Source organism: Lygodium microphyllum, chromosome 29, assembly GCF_053477565.2.
Source record: "Lygodium microphyllum isolate KBCC chromosome 29, Lygodium_microphyllum_v1.1.10, whole genome shotgun sequence".
In the NCBI taxonomy this organism is placed as follows: domain Eukaryota; kingdom Viridiplantae; phylum Streptophyta; class Polypodiopsida; order Schizaeales; family Lygodiaceae; genus Lygodium; species Lygodium microphyllum.
Window position 1 is genome coordinate 14,678,304 of NC_141163.1, and position 12,709 is coordinate 14,691,012.

At 36.2% G+C, this 12,709-nt stretch overlaps 1 protein-coding gene across 1 annotated transcript; it reads right to left on the reverse strand.

Moving 5' to 3' along the window:
- Positions 1-12,346: 12,346 nt before the first annotated feature.
- LOC148010401 (large ribosomal subunit protein uL5c-like) lies at positions 12,347-12,709 on the reverse strand. Its single transcript, XM_087671068.1, has one exon. The coding sequence runs from the start codon at positions 12,707-12,709 to the stop codon at positions 12,347-12,349; it is 363 nt and encodes a 120-aa protein (XP_087527194.1).

Consider the following 12,709-nt stretch of genomic DNA (forward strand, 5'->3'; position numbering starts at 1 on the left):
TTCTAAACCTACGAATCCCAAAGATACAAGCCCATCTCACCTACATCCTCATATCCAAGAAAGATGCATTTCATAGACTTTTGATCCGACTTATTACACTTATCTTTGGGAATATGGCACAATTCCTCACATCCAAAGACTCACAAGTATGCATACAAGGGAGGTTTAGTAGACCATACCTCCTCAATAACTCTACCACCAAGAGCAATGCATGAGGATCTATTCCTAAATAGTTGTCCATGTGCTCTATAACACCATTTTGAATTGGGGTGTATGGAGTGGTCAACTAATACTTAGTATCCCTCTCATCACATATCTGCTTAAAAGCCATGGAAACATATTCATCCCCATTGTCAAATTGTAGGCATTTTAGTCTACACCAGGACTCGTTCTCAACCATAGCAAGAAAGCATTGAAATATAGGAAAAACATTTTATTTTTGCCTAATAGGATATGCTCAAACCTTATGTGAATAATCATCTATGAATGTAACAAAATGCTTCATGCCACCCAAGGACTTACATGGCATAGAGCCACAAACATCTGAATGCACAAGAGCCAAAGGCTCACACACACGCATAGAACTAGACTTCTCATGCAAGTTACAAGTCTACCCTATCATATAAACAATGATCACATGAATCAAAACTAGAATAATCAAGAGGTGGAAGATACTACAAACGGATCAATACTTTCATTCCTTTCAAGGACATGTGCCCAAGGCAATAATGCCATAAAGATACATATAGTAGTTGGATTCTGTTTCCAATCATGAGTTTGTTGTCTCGCTAAAGCTTTGTAGGCTATGCAAAGCTAGTTGAAATTGTTTGATGGTAGAAATATTTCTAATTATCTAAAATTCCGTGGTGAAAAGATGGATTTCTATGGGTTTCCTCTATATAGGATGAGACAATATTTTGTGTGTGGCTTGTAGTGCATGAGCTGAAGTCATGCACAAAGTAAATTTATGTGAAAGATCTAGCTTGGGATGAGTTCAAGAAAGCTTTGAAGAAGCAGGAGATTTTAATTGAAGACACAAGTTTGGTGACTCAGAAGACTTTCATGGAGTGGATTATGAAACTTGACAAAGGTCTTGTAGCCACCACAGAGCTTTTACATGAATTTAATCACAAATTCGGGTAGTCACATACTATGATCACAACAAAACATGGTCAATAGACCATAAAAAAGTAAAGGGTAGAGGTTTTTTACCTTGGAACCTCTAGCAAAAACAAGAGTACCATGGGTGATCTTCCATGAAGAATCACCAAAAGATACATGGTATCTATAACCATCCAACTATCCAGTTGAAATAAGGTTTTTTGTCAAAGTTGAGACATGGCATACATCATGAAGTATAAAAGGAGAACTAGTACCAAATTGCAATCTATAACATCACCTATGCAAGTGACATCTAATCTATAACATCACCTATGAAATCTATAAGGTTGAGACATGGCATACATCATGAAGTATAAAAGGAGAACCAGTACCAAATTGCAATCTATAACATCACCTATGCAAATGACATCTAATGTAGTGTCATCTCCCGATCTAATAGTACCCATAACAATACGGTAGCTATGAAACCAATGGCGGTCTAGGGTAATATGAAAGGAAGACCTTGAATTAAGAAGCCAACATTGAGAGTAAGTGGACAGTGCATTGATCGATTGAGTAGCATCAAGAGATGAAGCTGCAAGAATGTAGTCGTAAGGACTCTGCATTTATCTCCTCTATCTTCATATTGGACTTAGGTACAATCTTAATGGACATTGCATTTTCATATATTTTTTCCTTATATTTCTCATTGTGCCTACCATTGCACTTTTTATGGCACTACAGCCTACTATCCACAATAATGACATATCAAAGAGGACTTATGACCGCATGACTTCTACAAGATTTCCCATGAGACTGAGACTTGTCCTTTTGTGAGTCTCTACCACTATTATTATTTACCATTTTCACCATTTTTTTCTTGAACAGTAAGTGCATGAGAAGTGTGGGATGCATCAATATTCTTCATATTTACTTCTTCTATAAGTAAAGCACTCTCTACATCACTACATTTCAAACCATCCTCAAGAGGATTAGCACTCACAGTAGTACAGAATGTATCCCATGACTCTAGTATTGTGGCAAGCAAGAACAAAGACTTTATTTTATCCTCAAACTTGATGTCCTATGACTGAAAATAGAGTGAAACTCATTCAAATGAGTAGACATAGGGGTTCTCTCTATCATGTGAAGGTCCAAAAGCTTCTTCAACCAATAACACTAAGATACAAAACTCTTGACATAAAGATTGCATATCTTCTTCCATAAATCATATGCACTACTAGTAGTAGAGATAACATTGAAATACACATGCTTAGACAAAGACAATATGATAGTAGACTTGCATGACTCATCAAGCTCATCCCAATCATCTCTATCCCAACCTTATGGCTTTATAACCTTATTCTTTGATGGCCTAATCTACTTGTTCTACACCATTACCTACCATATTTGTGTTCCAGTATTGAAAGTTGTTAATATCCAGCTTTTCCATATTGAGAATAGCACTATCAATTGATGCATTAGAAGCACATGCCATTATTAATGCAAATTAATGTAAAGTACAAGAGTATGGGCTACTATAATCACAATAAAGCAACCCCAAAACTAACCAAAAGGGAAAGCAAGCAGGCAAGAACAACCTATCCACAAAAGAATAGGTAGTAAAGCACTCAAAGAAGGCGTTTGCACTCAAAGAAACTACTCAAAAACAGTATTCAACATTGTTATCCATAAAAATGAAATGAATAACTATATATTAGTGGGCAAATGACCAACCAAGTAACCTCTCATAGTTAAGGATATCTAGATAGCAATCCAAGATATATAGAATGCAACTAGTAGTGTAGCAACCAAGTATTAACATATATCAAAGCATACGGAGTGTTAGATATATAGATGCATACAACCAATGCATGTCAAGCATCCATCATTGACAACCGCTAACAATGATAGGTACCAGGAATCAAAAAGCTCCAAAGAAAATCAGTCCACGTGTCTATATCTACAATAACATTGTATGCATATATCAACTAAGCATATATATGAGCAAGAGACTTCCATTGTCTCTAAAGAACCAAGCTCTACAAAGTAAATACAAGTGTCTCCTGTTGGAAGAAAATTTAGAATGTAAAGTGAGCAAGCAAAGCTCAAGACATAAGTTTCATAGCATCTAAGAAGTCCAAGTACATCATAAATACATTCAAGAGTATAAACATCCAATATGTCTTCAAATCGCAAATGAATAATCACTAAAGCAAATGTCCAAAGCCCAAATAAATCCAACAGACCTCAAATGTAAAGCTCAAAGCGCATCTAAGCATATCCACGCCCATACATTATTGCCAAGTATCCGTATAAGCACGTAGACTACTCGGAGCACTTGTAGGCATTCAAAACATAAAGCTTACTATTGTATGCATGTTTTCCAAACCTATTATTACAACAATAAACCTCACAAAACACAACTAAATAAGCTTTTATCCAATCCAAGTATTATATCAAATCATTATCATGACATCCAAGTATGCCAAGATAGCATTACCGAAGCATTGCATATGTATTATGGAACTCACTATTTTCTATCCACAAGGTATACAGCAAGTTTGTACCAAATTATAAGTAGATGATTTATCAAGAACTCTTCAAAGAGTGCTCAAGAGCAAGCCAAAAAATTGTGGACTGATTTCTAAGGATTGTGGTAAGTGTCAAGGGCAAGTAATGGTTGAAATAGGAGTAGTAGAAGTAAGCACAAGGGCTAAATAATCAGCGCAAAATGCACAAGCTACTCATATGCCCTTCCCTAATGCTTCTCACTTAACTGACCACTTGATGCTCAATGAAGCCTAGTGAGGCCCTAGAACAAGTCTTGAAAGCATTGGATCAAGGTAATACTCAATGTGTACCTCAAATGGATGAAGGGTGGGCAACCATGAAAGCTTGAAGTGAAGCTCTTTTTCCTGAGCTAAAGTAAGTTATGAATCTCCTTGAATGCCCACTTTGATATGCTTAAAAGGTTGATTGGAAGGTGAAAGCACAAGTGGAAACAAGAAGAGAGCAAGAGCTATAGAAATTCAAACAAGAAGAGAGAGACAATGTGTGGGAACTCCAACAGTTGATATGTGTGACCTGCGACTTGCAGTGTATAGGTGTGTGGGTACACTATACAAGTAAATGTAGGCAGCTATCACATGCACCCTTTGACCCCTAATAGAGTGTCCCCTCCCATGATGGGACTAGTCTGCAATGTTATCTTGAAATTGATTAGAGTATCATTACTTGCAATAATGGAATGATTATTTAATAGCCAAAAGATACCTATTGTTAAAATTTATACTCGATGAAACACTAGGATTAAGTACTTAGTCTTCCAAAAGAAAGTTATGCTCAAGGAAATGTTAGATTAGATACTTAGCCAGTAATGAAGTTGATCGATTAAGTGATAATAAGATATCAATTTGAACATAAAAGGGAAACCTAGGTTTGGAAAGGTTGAATAACCTTAATTTTTCCTAAATAATCCTTATCGAATAAGTCTTATCCTTGGAATGGATTGGGTAGTAGAGAAATGCATCTTTAACTAATAGTATCATTCCTTTGAACTAGTAAGGTGTTATCCTTACTATGAAGCTTTAAAACAAAGATAGTTTAAGATAGGTTAGTTTAAGAGGAACTTAGGATCCTATACACTTAGAGAACTTCCTTCTAACATTCTTTGCTAAGAATATTTGTCCATGATTTTTAGAAAAGTCATTATACCAAACCCTTACAACCTAAGAATGAAATTATGGATAGAGGAAACAAAAGACCTTATAAGTCAAGTGAACTTAAGAACGATTGAAGTTCCAAAAGAAGGGAACTAGGCTCAACTAGAGATGCTACAATCACTCAAAATCTACCTTCTCTTTCAAGTAAATGGGCTAAATACCATGCCAACTTCATGATAACTTATATTATATCAAGTGGGACCTCATACTAGAGGGAATGGCACCTAGAATAGATTCCTATGTATAGTTTGTATTTCAATGATTGCTTGGTGCATTAGAAAAGGTTGATTGGATGACTATATATTCTAAGTTAAGGTTATATCAACACAAGTTGACCTATTTGGAGATGCATGCATCCAAACAACCTATAGTATATACATGTGTCGGCTCTTTGCCAGTTGGGAGATGCGTGCATATAGTACAAGTTGTTTGGTGAAGAGCCGACATTAGATGCAAGATGTCTCTCCATAGGAATAGGAGTTAGCTAGGAGATGCTAAGGAGTTATGGGCCTTTGATTGTAATTCCTTGGGCATACTAGGACTAGTCTAACCCTCTATGAGCTTGGGATAGGTCTTCAAAGACCATACTACCTAAGGGTGGGTTGGTGGTTCTTGCCTTCAAACACCTATACATGGACTAGAATTCATGTAATAAGTCAATTATTGTTCAACTTTGAAATAAAGGTTATGTATTCTAAAAAGAACTATTTTTCTATTCCTTTCAAGTTTGTGCTAATATTACATGAACAAACCTTGTTTAATGGGTTTATTACTAACGTTGTTTGTATGTGTTAAACTAATATGGTAGGTAATTAGAAAACTAAGAAAACTCCATGTTAAATGGAAAATAGGAGGATAAATCCATGGGTTGGTCCTATGATAGGGTGATCTTGATTAACCAAGAGGTTTCCCACAAAAAATGTTAGACTAGAAACTTCTAGGAAGAGTTGAACGTCGACTATCTTAGAGCATCATCTTAGATCCCAAGCTTGTGTCATTTTAGGGAATTGGAATGAGGATTCATCCTACAAGTAGAGGGGTCGATGCATCTAACTCCCCCTTGTTTTAGTTTCTTTGAACCAAGATGGAAATGTCCGCTTTGATTCAGGTTGTCTCAAGAAAGCAACCACCCATAACCAATGCTTGAACATGCAAAAAGGGTTCCTAACTGACTCTAAGGTGTCTTGCTAGATTGTGAGGGATCCTTAATGGGGATACAAAAGTGATATCGGTGCCCAAATGCTACATGAGATGATGGTAGCTCTTGAGGCATCAATCACAATTGCTATCAGTATAAGGGGGATGTGGAGAATAGAGGACAAGGATAAGGAACTTTTACTTAACAAGTCACACATTCTCTTCCAACTCCACAAGGATGAGGCTATTTTTGCTTTGTGTACTAGCCTTTCTAACTAAATGATATATTTCAAAGAGCTCGACTGATGTATAGCTCTTGAAGCACAATTGATGATTGGACACCATTGAGCATACAATGGATTCTATTAATAGTGTTTCATAGTAACATGCTCTAGTCGCACTCCTTGCACTTGTCTCCAAGCCTCTCGTGTAGCACCAAAGGCATAGAGGCTTTTACATTGACATTCTTTATGATGGAGCCATAAGGCAAACATATTTTCTCTTGCAAATGCAGATGCATGCACATTGTGTATCACAATCAAGCATGTATATTCGCACACACCATAATTGAATGCATGCATGGCACAAGTATCATATTAGAGAACTTCAAAGTTAGAACACAAATGGACAAAAAAAAACATGTTCACATATGGATTACAAGTAGCATGTAAGATATATTGGCAAGAGCTATAGATAAATTTTGGCATAGGTAGACACTATCTAACTAGGGTGCAAGGATTTATCATGCCTTAGCCTCTTTTCCAAGGATGTGTCCTTGTCCTTTGATGGTGGCAAGTTGATGTGAATCACATAGAGAACATTATCTTTAAAGAGCTCCACTAGCATCATCTGAAGAAAAACCTAAGCTTGGAACTACATGTCGAGTTCATCTGTTAGTGATCTCCCTCACAAGCCATTGGAAGGATATTAGCAAATTTAGTAGGAGTTCATGTTCTTTTGGTACTCACGAATCTCCATTAGCCACTTATGCTTAATGTAGCAATGCTTCTTCTTTAGGATAAGCTTCAGCAAAGAGAACAAGGACCAAGAGTGGAGTTATCCAACAACTAGCCATCATTCTTTTACTTCTTGCATATCTCAATTGTCAAGCATGCTCTCTCTACCTACTTCACCACTTGATACTTGGCCTAAGCCTCCACTCCCATTGTGCTCCTCCTAGCAATCTTCTTGTTAGGTTGCAACCTACGACTCCTGTTTGATGGTTCTTCACCTCCATGCAATACACAAGAGATGGAATTGGGGTTCTCGAGGCTAGGTTCTCAAGATTGGGATTGGGAATGAGAGAGCAATGTGAATCATGGCCACCCATTTACTACTAAGCTTTGAGAGCCTCCTTGTGCTTCCTCCTATTCAACTAACATAGCACCTCTAAGCTCAATGCTCATGACACCTTGTTGGGAAAATTTCTTCCTATATATTTGCTTGATCCTAGCCATGCAAAAGTGAAATGAGGCCGATTCTAGAGATATTTTATTTACATAGAGTCAAAACTTAACATATAGAAGTTCTTCCTATGTATTTGCTTGATCCTAGCCATGCAAAAATGAAATGAGGGCTTTTCTAGAGAAGTTTGGTTTCAAAACTTAACGTATGATGAAAGTTTTAACCTTTTATGACATTTGACATTCTTTGTAGCTAACAAAATCAAATTTAATAACTCCTAATCTACATTGTTGTTGATTCCATAGCAATACAATGTGAACCTTCTTGTACATGAGTAGATCACCATGTTGATAGCATTGTGTTGCCACGCCCTGCTTCAAATTATCTATACTTGTTGTATTTTGTGCCTCTCTCACCGATCTTGTGGTATATTACTGAAGAAAATTTTTCGCATTTATTCGGCCAATTTTGTCACATAGTGATTGGTAAACATCTTGGCCAATGCACTACTCTTTGTATTGTTGTCTCCATGTCTTGTAGCTCAAAAATACTCTATTTCTTCCATTTTTTTTTTCTTTATTTTTTTTTACAATCACCCAAGAAATGAATTGCATTGGTCTTACACATGGAAACCTTGCACAAGACAATGTGCAAAGCTCCAAACGTAGTATTATCCTTCATGATTTTGATCCATCCCCCATGCACATATAGTTCATCCAATAGTGTCTCCATAGTAGCAATTGATGCAAGTGCCCTCTCTTTAGGACACAATAAGCCTCGAGAAGTCAGCATTAAAAATTTTTATATAACACGTGAAACACCCTCTAATGTATATATTATTGTTTGTATTGAAGGGTCTCACTATATATACTTTCACTTCTAGATTTAACTAACCTCTCTATAGAAGAATCCATATAAAGATATCCCCCATGTACCAATAGTTCTCAATAATTAAAAGCATGTCATACGTGCACTTACATGACATGATACATTTTTTAAAAATAACCCTCAATGCATCATGTAGATGTAGTCTATGTGTAATGCTAGTAACTTGTCAGTGATTCTTAGCATTGCATGTAAGGGAAAAAGTGGATTTCTTAATGCCAATGTTCAACATAGGATCTAATGGCAAGTCCACTTCTAGACACCTGTTTGGATGCCGCCCGTCTTGAGAGCCTTCTAGACACCTATTTGGATGCTCATTTTGAGAGCCTTCAAGTACCTCACCTACAAAATCCTTACCACTTTTACATTCCTCATCATTCATATACTTTGTTTCTTCTTCATCTTCAACATGGATTGCAATTTCGTTTTTCAACAATGGTATAAGGCACATGAGACATGGATGTAAAGTCTTGGCACCATGATTTCAATTTTGCACATACATGATTGCCTTCAAGTCACCTCCCAATGCCACTCAATTGCAAAATCACCTGTTTGTGGTACATGGAGAGGAGTTCCACTTCTTATTTTTTGGATGATGTTTGGAATACTTGTCTTATCTAGCACCCAATTGAATGTTGCATATGTCTCTTTTGGGACCTCTAATGCAACCAACCACCAAAGATCCTTCTATGATTGCACGCTAAGCAACTATGTCACATATGCATCATGGTTATTATCCACAACTTTACTAACGAAAGGTATTATTCGTCGCTAGCACTTGTGAACTTTTGATCAAATCACATTTATCCATTTGATAATGAAGAGATGCCACATATCAAAATTGCACTTTGTAGAAATTCACCGTGATCACTTGAAGTTTCTACATCTCTACAAATATCTTACTAAACTTGGGGTAGCATATTGAGATAGCATTCTCAATCCCCAATCAAGCACAAGCTCTCCTTCAATGTATGCAACTTGACCAATAAGCTCCATAACATTTATAGCTGCAAAATATCTAGTCGTCCTTATGCTACAAGGTTGTAAAATATCTAGCCATCCGTATTCTTCAAGGTTTTGGAAGAGTGAAAATTTTACTCATTTCTCCTTCAAGTGACTTTGAATTGTTCGGTGTACCGTCTCATATGCTTGTTTACTTTTGATGAATGCACTTTGGATATAATTGAGCACCTCATTAAGCACCATTGTTTTTATCCACTCTAGTCTTGGTTGTTTCAAAATCCTTACATAATCTCTTGACTTTAATACTTTTTGCATTTAAATGTGTTTACTTGTAGTCAATAGATTGGGTTTCAAGCTCTCCACACTGATTATATTGGCCATTACATTCCTTACTTGTAGTTGATAGTGTAGTTAGTGTGGGTTCAAGATCTTCACCAAATATATTGACCTTCATAGCTCCATGTTCTTGAATTAGTGTGTCCCTGGGATTATGTTGCTTGTGTCTTTTCCTACAACCTATGGGAGTTCCTTTGTAGTGCTTACATTATCCTTCTTCAATCAACTTATATCCAGTTCCTTTCACTAGTTCTCGCAATGATTAGTATCTCTTGTCAAGGAGGTGACTTTGGGGTTGAAGCTCCTTTTTATATTCTTCAATTTATAGATTTCATTATCTAGGCCTCGTTATTTCTTCTACAACATTTGAGCAAATGTCCATACATAATTTTGCATTTTAGTAGCTAGTCTCTCAAAATGTTGTGCATGGAGCACAATTTCACATACTCACACCCCTTTACACATCATCAAACATTTGCATTAACCTAGTAGGACATTCCTCCCATCTCTCAATTATGTCATGAAATTATTCAAGACCCTGAAAATTGGGAATGCACATGTTATTAGGTCAAGAGGACAGAGTCAAGAGAATACAATGCTCCTTCAACCATATGTTAATAGTCTCTCTACCTTCTCTATATAATGTATTTGCATTCATAGCATCATTTCTCAATTTCTTAATGATAATGTACTTATGTGGAGCACATGTGTGGGCTTTAAAGCTATTTCTATGATTTTGTGGCATGAGTAAAAGAAGGCATAGTGTTTACAAAGGGATTAGAAAAAGAGCATGGAACTAAACAATGGTGAAGATGGAAAGAGAAGATAGTGAGCAGTGAAAGAAAACCTTGAATGCATGAAAAGGGGGACCAACTTTAATATTGGAAAGGGGGCATCAAGATTTAGAAAAAATTATTCATGCATATGTATGATTGAGAAAAATTTTGGAGGCAAAATGATTGGGTTTTTTCTTTTGGATTATGGGGAAGAAGAATAACTCAATAGTAGCTAGAGCATGAAAAATAGCTTGAAAATGAGTCATCTAGTCATACAATCAGTTAGGAGGCTTTTTTGCCAAAAAGAATATTAAAAAATGAAAAGTTCTTGAAAACCCCTTTTTTTGAAGAAAAAATAAGGACGAGTCTCTTAATGCGGCATGGGAAGTTCTAAATCTTGAGGAAATAATAGTCTAAGTAACTACTTTTCAGGCCTTGAACTTGAAAAAGATGATATCCCTCCCACTTCCAATATTGAAAAAAGATTGATAAAAACGGCTTCATGCATATTTACGATTGGGAAAAATATTGAAAGAAAAATGACTATTGGTTTTCCTTCTGTTAGCTTGAGAGGAAGAAGTATATCTCCATTGGAGGTAGTTGGAGCAAGAAAAATAGCTTGAATTTGAGTCATCTAGTCATATAATCATTTGGGAGGCCTTAAAGAAAATACAAAATTAAAAACTCCTTGACAGCCCCATTTTTTGAAGCATAAATGGAGAAGTTTATTGACATGGTATGGGAAGTGCTAAATCTTGAGGAACTAGTAGGCTAGGCTAAGATTCTTAGTAACTACCTTTCAAGCCTTCATCCTGGAAAAAGATAATATTCCTCCCACTTTCAAGCTATAAATGTAACCAACCCCACCTATTCCATTTAATCTTGGCAAACAAGATCTAACTTTTCCAACTTTCTCACCCTAAACTTCATTACCATTAATCTATTTCATTTCTTACACATCCCTTTTTGAGTTCACCTCTTCTCTAATGGTTCCAACTGTTTCTTGCATTTACATTCAAGAATCTTTGAAAGTGATACTTTACCTTGGTTTGATACACAAAAAAACACATTTATGTTATGAGTTTCTAGTAATACATCCTCAAGACATACTACATTATTTGTTTGCCTAATTAGCTTTTCTATTACTATGACAATTGATGATCTCATGAAAGATTAATTGTTCAAAAACATGGAAAGAGGTTTTACCTCTTTAGTAAACTAAAGATAACTAGCTTGAAAGTTGACACAAGCAAGCTTCCAATCAAGCAACCATGGGTATACTTATATTTACACACTCAACTTAGGAACCACAATATCATATATTTCAAAGAAGCAATGTGCTATAGTTAGTGCACTAAGGATGCTATTGAATCTACAAATTAATTGATTGAGAAATGGTGTTGAGAGTGCATATAATAACTATGATGCTAATGCTTTAGCTCCTAACATACAATGCTAATTTATAAGCAATATTAGATTGAACATGGAAATTGTCATACGATGATATACTAGGTTGAACAAAAGCAATTAACCTTGATGTACATTTACTATTATGATTTGATCAAATAAAGAGCATCTAATTTATTAGCATATAAACCACTTCCTTTTGATTTGAAAATTTAGAATGTGATGTAGAATAACATAGTGAGATATTTGTACCATGGGTTGTAGCTTCAAGGGTTTAGGGTTTCTCAATAGAGGACTCAAATGAAACAAGGAGTGGTATGACAAAGTATGTATTAATACCTCATCGAACCTTGCTTTTTTCCTTCTACTTGTAAAGTAGACAAGTACAAATGAAATCTTCAAGTTGCAAACTTTTTTGTCTATTAATTAAAGAGTTTGAAAGCCAACTCACCCAAAAGTCTAAGGTTTATGATAGGGCATCAAATGGCAAGCAACTAACCAAAGACAAACGTTGGCCTTTGATTAAGCAGCTATAAACAACTTCAAAACAAGTAAGGCAATGCAACTATCTTGGAGTAAAGCAAGCTGTTAGCACTGTTATTTCCTCACCGCTCATTTTTTCTTGCCACCCTTCGATGTAGCCTTACCACCACCCTTTGAGGACTTGATAAAGAACCTCCCCTTCTTCTTTCTTGCAACAGGAATTCTTTTAGAAACATCACCAGCACGGAATGGCATTCCCAGGAGCGTCAAAAGCCTTTGCCCTTCTTTGTCAGTCCCGGCTGAGGTAACTATACATATGTCCATTCCTCTGGCCTTGTCTATCGTATCAAACTTGATCTCTGGAAACACACCCTGCTCTTTGAGACCAAGATTGTAATTGCCTTTCCCATCAAAGCTGTAAGGATTGACACCCAAAAAGTCACGAGTACGTGGAAGCACAAGGTTCAATAGGCGATCCAGAAATGTATACAT